The 6,445-nt window shown below is 33.5% G+C and overlaps 1 protein-coding gene across 2 annotated transcripts; it reads right to left on the bottom strand.

Moving 5' to 3' along the window:
- Nucleotides 1–2,068: 2,068 nt before the first annotated feature.
- Nucleotides 2,069–6,439, bottom strand: LOC113781915 (receptor kinase-like protein Xa21). 2 transcript variants are annotated; one of them, XM_027327782.1, is made up of 3 exons: nucleotides 6,235–6,439; nucleotides 3,824–3,967; nucleotides 2,069–3,263 (listed from the first exon to the last, which is right to left on the bottom strand). In XM_027327782.1, exons 1-3 carry the CDS (start codon nucleotides 6,371–6,373, stop codon nucleotides 2,206–2,208), a joined length of 1,341 nt encoding a protein of 446 aa, XP_027183583.1. In that variant the 5' UTR covers nucleotides 6,374–6,439; the 3' UTR covers nucleotides 2,069–2,205. The 2 variants fall into 2 exon arrangements, with proteins under 2 accessions (XP_027183583.1, XP_027183584.1); XM_027327783.1 differs by lacking the exon at nucleotides 3,824–3,967.
- Nucleotides 6,440–6,445: the final 6 nt, after the last annotated feature.

The following is a 6,445-nucleotide window of genomic DNA, read 5'->3' on the forward strand; positions in this document are numbered from 1 at the left end:
ATTTTGATGGAAGATTGCCAGATAAATGAGAAAATCCTGAGTGTTGAGATGTTGAAGATCACGACTTGCATCGAGCAAGTGAAATTTACTAAATTGCAAGTTAAGTTGCTCCAATTTCAAGAAGTTGCCAACCTCATTTAAAATCAAACCTGTCAATTCAACTCGAAATGAAACACGTATTTCAATCAGGATGCCGTTTATGTACCAAAAAAATTTCCCTCTAAAAAAATACTGTAGCATTTGGAATAATTTGTTTGGATAGAGTATTATTTGGAATAATTACTGTAATATTCTTTATGATGGGCGTGTTTGGATTGCAATTTTTTAATGAAAAATTGTTATATTTTTCGTGTATATATTTTCTAACAATCTTTTTATCTCACATATATCAAATTGTTACAGTAATTTTTTTACAAAAAATTCAGAAAAATGCAATCCAAACGGAGCCATCGATGTGATATATGTGAAATAAAAAGGTGATTGAAAATATAAAAAGGTGGGTTGAGAAATGTGTTTGAGGATAATTTCACTGTCCAAACACTCTATGCTTAAGGTTGAATTCTGTCCATGGTTGACTTTAGTCAACTCGAAATGAAAATTTGTAGATAGAAATATTAATTTAGACAGAAGGCTGGAACTGAAAATGTGTTCATTGATTGTTGTTGGCAAGCTTTTTGGCATAATCATTGCAAGTGATATCTTTGTTATCAGTAAAATATTTGTAATAAGTTTCTTGTTTTCGTTTGCACAAAATAATACTAATGCATGCAATGCTGTATTCATCGAAATGATGGCCCTGTGTCATGCTGCTGGGCCTGGGCTGTATTTACATACTAAGGCCAGATGACTAATTATTTGTCGGCCTGGGTGTTGTTTTGAGACGAAATCTAGCCTTGATCCAGCAAGACAAATACTTTTGGGTCAAGACATAAGCTTCTCTACCCTCACCCACCAATGCACCTGCAGATAAATTGGGCCAGATTCATTTCAAGAAATAAATGAACAACATTACGAGACTATAGAATACGAAAAATGATAAAAAGGGGAAGGTTATGCTTCAAAAAAAATAAAAATAAAAACGGGAAGGTTTAAAAATAAGTCAAGGAATGAATTGTTGATATTATATAGCATTAGAAACACTTTATTGGCTTCTCTAGTTGTCCACTTTCTATTTCCATAATACAAAAAGTGATGGCAGCAAAATCACAAGTCGAGAATTTTCAGTGTTCATGTAATCGCTTAATCATAGCAAACATACTAACCTGCAAAAATGTTGAGTCTTATCAATCAATTGCTCAATTAGTGATTCGATGAAAAGCAATATGTTGGTTAGAGTGGTGTGTAAGTTCACTCGCGGATGACATTAAAAGAAACCCAAAAAGCGTTCTAAACAAAATATAAAATTACAGATGAGTTAAACAAAATTGTACGACCAACAATATTATGTATATCAACGTATCTTTTAAAACAAAAAAAAAATGTGTAAATTGTTGGGTGTCCTAATAAAGTTTATCCTTGACAACTCTCGAGGGGTTACTCAATTGGTAATGACCGAACAAAGAGAGCTTCAATTACATGAGCTCAATTGGCAGTTTCCCTACAGTACTATAAAATATATTACTGTCAACTGTATATAGATTTTATTTTTGTACTGATATTAATGTACTTCACCTTTGCCACCTCCAAGCCTTTAAGAAAGGCGCAAAAAGTCCTAGACAAAATAATGTTTAAAGGACCAAAAACAAATATTGATGGCTCACTTACTATTTTTCCACTTTTTATTTCACGCGTACTTAAATTAATAGACACGAACTTCAAGCGGGAAGAACAAGTGAATCGGTGTCAATCATTTGCTGCATGGGCTAACATTGTAACCATAAACATTTATTTTCTTTATATCTTTTGTTAGTTAGGAGAAACTTTCACATCCTAATTGAATTTTTTTTTTTTTTTAAAAAATCAGAATAGTTGTGGCACAATAAGTATATGCATATGCACCATTATTGTGCTTGATTTTATTGTTTGGAATAGCCGGGTATATTGGACCCAAGAAAGTCTACACAAGCCTTAATTTATTACGGTGCAAGAATACATTAGCCACTGCTTAATTCCTTAAAAGTGAACATTTAAGTATATTGGGGATCCAACAAGAGAAGTTACTCTGTAATGGGCCAGTTTTTTAGTCCCAAATTCAAAGGTATCAATTCAAAAGTTGTCCGGAATTGATCCTTGCAAGCTGTTGTTTGCTAAAGAAAGGTGGTCCAAATTCTCTAAACTCCAAATGGTGCCGGGGATTTTGCCTGAAAACTGATTATTTGACAAGTCTAACCTTGTCAAATTCTTTAATTCTCCCATCTCTGGAGCCAAAGGTCCTCTCAATAAATTCGACGACAAGTTGACCCACTTGAGACCTTTAAGATCCCACAAGCTCATTGGCAGAGTAAAGGTTAATCTATTGAAAGCAATGTTAAGATATTTCAAAGATGTAAGATTATTGAAGCATCCTGGAATTGAACCGCTAATCTGATTTTGACTTAGGTATAAATACTCCAAACTCTGCAAACCACAGAGACCATGAGCGAGCGGACCAGTGAGGGAAATATTGATAAGATTCAAATACCGAAGCTTTTGCAAACCCCATATCGAAGTTGGAATTGATCCAGTCCAACTATTGTCACGTAGACCTAAAAAAACTAAATTGCTCAAGTTTCCAATGCTGTCTGGAATGTTCCCCCTAAGTCCACAGTTCCCTACAATCAGCCATTTAACAGAAATAGAAAGATTCCCGATGGATCTCGGAAGAACCCCATTTAACGGATTGTCTTCTACCCGGATATCCCTTAAAGAGATGCAATCTGTGAGGGAAGTGAAGAGGCCCAATTCTGGGGATGAACATTCACTCGTCAAATTGTTAGCAGACAGATATAGAACTTCGAGACGTCTCAAATTTCCAAGGGAATTGGGAATTGGACCGTTGAATTTGTTATCACCAAGATATATTCCAGTTAGTTTCGAACAATTTGAGATAGAGGCAGGTATGGCTCCACTGAAGTTATTCAAAGAAAGATCAATGTATTCCAAATTGTGTAGGCCATGGCACATATTTGATGGAAGAACGCCTGATAAATGATTGTCAGCAAGGTAGAGTTCCCTCAGAGTTGAGATGTTGAAGATTCCAACCGGTATTGAACCACTTAAGCTATTCTCACCCAAGCCAAGGCTTTCCAATTTGAGCAAGTTGCCAATCTCGTTTGGAATCGAACCTGTTGATGCATGAACAAAAACCAATCTCATTTAAATATACTCCAAAAGTTGCACCAAATTTAGGACTACAACTCATTGAAAATTAACATATATACTTGTCAAATTAGCTATTATCTAGATACAGCTTCTTAAGCATAGTAAGATTACAAATTTCCATCCCCCCTTGGTATTTGCCCATTGAGTTTGTTGATCCCTACGTAAAGAATTTAAAGCGAGGAATTTTTCGAAAAAGTTTATCTGTAGATATAAACTTCCAAATTCAGGAACATGTTATATAATTCCACCGATAAAAATTGTATATCTAAAATTGACAAAATTCAAAAAAAAAATAAAAAAAGGGATTTTTGGCAACTTGAAGTTCATTAATTTCATGTCAGTTTGCCCCTCCAAGTTAAAATTAAGGCCTAATAAAACCACCCACTTAACAAATTTTTTAATTCAAGCATATATATATATATATATATATATATATATATATATATATATATTTGTCCCACCAATCTGCTAACAATTGTTAATAGAACCAGCAGAATTTAGAAACTTCTCACCACTTTGTTACCTGTAATGTGGTTGAAAGAAAAATCTACTTCTTCAAGCATAGTTAGGTTTCCAATTTCCCTGGGTATTGATCCACTCAAATTGCTGTTTTCTATGGACAAGACCCTCAAGCTCTGGAGATTGCCTATCTCTTCCGGAATGCTACCTGCGAAACTTGGAGGAATGACCACCAATTCGTTAGAACTAAATGTATGCCTTTTTTTGTGGGCCCGAAATCAAAGAGATTTGTAGCACAAGAATTACGATTGTACTGTGACAAAATTTAAATTGTGCAATACATAAAGAATAATTTTAATTATAAATACATAATTCCTCCCTGATGTTTGGTATCAGCTATGGTTTACCTTAGCATTAATTTTGATTTACTTTTGGTCCCTTGCTAGTGGTTCAATTAAAAAGACAATTATACCCTTCTAAGGCAACCACCCCAGCCCCCCCTCCCTCGAATTGTTAGTGCCAAGATATAGATACTGAAGCATTTTCAAATTTCCAACTTCTTTTTGGTATGTATCCGTTGAACTGGTTGAATGACCAAACACAATACCCCAAGTCGATAGAGCATTTTGTTGAACCGAGCATTTTGTTGAACCTGCTACTAGTTGACCATTCAACTGATTCCAAAGGCGATAGAGCTCTTTTACATTTGGAATACTGTGGCATATATCAGTAGGAATATTACCAGAGAATTGTTATTCTGCAAAATCAACAAATTCCGATGTGGAGGTTTTGAAGATTGTGGGTGGCATAGAACCGTGTTGCTGCTTTCGTGGGTAGATTCAGAATTTCGTTTCAGAAGATAACCTAAACACCTAAATCTCTTTAATTTTAAATAAATGTTTAAAGGGCCAAAGATCAAGAGACTGTAGCACAAGAAATTAAGATAATTGTACAGTGACAAAATGTAAAAATGGAACTGAATAAAGAATAAGAAAACAAGAAAGTAACCTAAATGTATATTTTTTTGGGCCCGAAATCAGAGATAAATGTTTACAAGGCACAATTCTTTATACCTTAGAATTACGATTGTACTGTGACAAAATTTAAATAGCGCAATACATAAAGAATAATTTTAATTATAAATACATAATTCCTCCCTGATTTTTGGTATCAGCTATGGTTTACAAATAAGCATTAATTTTGATTTACTTTTAGTCCCTTGCTTGTGGTTCAATTAAAAAGACAATTATACCCTTATATTACATTTCTTTTAGTCCCTTGCTATTCTACTTATTTTTGTTTTTGTTTTTATTCTTCTTTTTCATTTTATTTCTTTTTCTCTTCTTTTTCTTGCAATTTTTCATTTCTCTCTTGCCATTACTGAGCAATTTCTTACCGTTAAAAATTGATTAATCAACCTCTTATTGATCCACATGTGCCAAAATAAATATGATCTCTAAGTTAAATGTGCTTTATTATACAAGCAACATATATCTTATTATTTTATGGAATTTTAGCTTTTTTATTATTCTTTAGTCCACTCTTTTTATTTTTTTCATAAGTTTTTTATTTATTCATTATTACTATTAGTAATTAAAATCTCCAAGTTATAATATAGGATATGTAATTTGTTTCTTTCTTGTGTTACAATCATTTTTAATACAGAAGCTAAATTATTCAGGCATATCTACAAAAATAAAATTGTGATTAATCAATGATTGACCATTATATATTGATTACAAGTGGCAAGAGAGAGGGGAAAATGAAGAAAATTAATTGGAAAACTAAAAGAGACAAAAGAATTAAAGGGGAAAAAGAGGAGGCAAAGAGAAAAATAGAAGTAATTAAAAGCAAGAGAAATTTTGACGAGAAATATGAAGAGGAAGTAAACTGCCTATGAAACTTTTCAAAGGGACAAAAATGCAATAAGGTTCGCAGTCAGTTGGGTGAACCGCAAGTAACGCCAAAACTTAGCAAGCCAATTTTGAAATTCAGTAACCATTTAATAGTCAAAACTAAAGTAGCACAAAAATAATATATTATATTATTACGGTAAACTGCAATTGAAAACAAACGTCAAACTATGCAACCAAACCAAAGAATAACAAACCAAGAAAGTAACCTTTCGAATTGTTAATGCCAGGATATAGATACTGAAGCATTTTCAAATATCCAACTTCTTTGGAATACTGTGGCATATATCAGTAGGAATATTACCAGATAATTGTTATTCTGCAAAATCAACAAATTCCAGTGTGGAGATTTTGAAGATTGTGGGTGGCATAGAACCGTGTTGCTGCTTTCGTGGGTAGATTCAGAGTTTCGTTTTAGAAGATCACCTAAATCTCTTTAATTTGAAATAAATGTTTAAAGGCCCAAATATCAAGAGATTGCAGCACAAGAAATTAAGATAATTGTAGAGTGACAAAATGTAAATATGGAACTGAATAAAGAATAAGAAACCAAGAAAGTAACCTTCCAAATTGTTATCACCGAGATGTAGCTCCTCAAGCATTTTCAGGTTCCCCACCGCTTTTGGTATGTAACCATTGAACTGGTTGAGTGACAAATCTAACGACTTGAGTCCGGAGCAGTTTGATAAACCTGATAACATTTGGCCACTCAATCGATTCACATACAGATCGAGCTCTTTTAGATTTGGAAGGTTGTCGCATATGTTAGCAGG

Source organism: Coffea eugenioides, chromosome 9, assembly GCF_003713205.1.
Source record: "Coffea eugenioides isolate CCC68of chromosome 9, Ceug_1.0, whole genome shotgun sequence".
In the NCBI taxonomy this organism is placed as follows: Eukaryota; Viridiplantae; Streptophyta; class Magnoliopsida; order Gentianales; family Rubiaceae; genus Coffea; species Coffea eugenioides.

What these genes read in the sequence shown, in the direction of transcription:
- LOC113781915 (XM_027327782.1), bottom strand. Translation starts at nt 6,373, where the DNA reads ATGTTATCAGGTTTATCAAACTGCTCCGGACTCAAGTCGTTAGATTTG. An exon ending in CGGTGATAACAATTTGGAAG is followed by an intron (nt 3,968 to 6,234) that starts GTTACTTTCTTG and finishes CAAGTTTCGCAG; the next exon opens with GTAGCATTCCGGAAGAGATA. An exon ending in TTCTTTCAACCACATTACAG is followed by an intron (nt 3,264 to 3,823) that starts GTAACAAAGTGG and finishes ATGCATCAACAG; the next exon opens with GTTCGATTCCAAACGAGATT.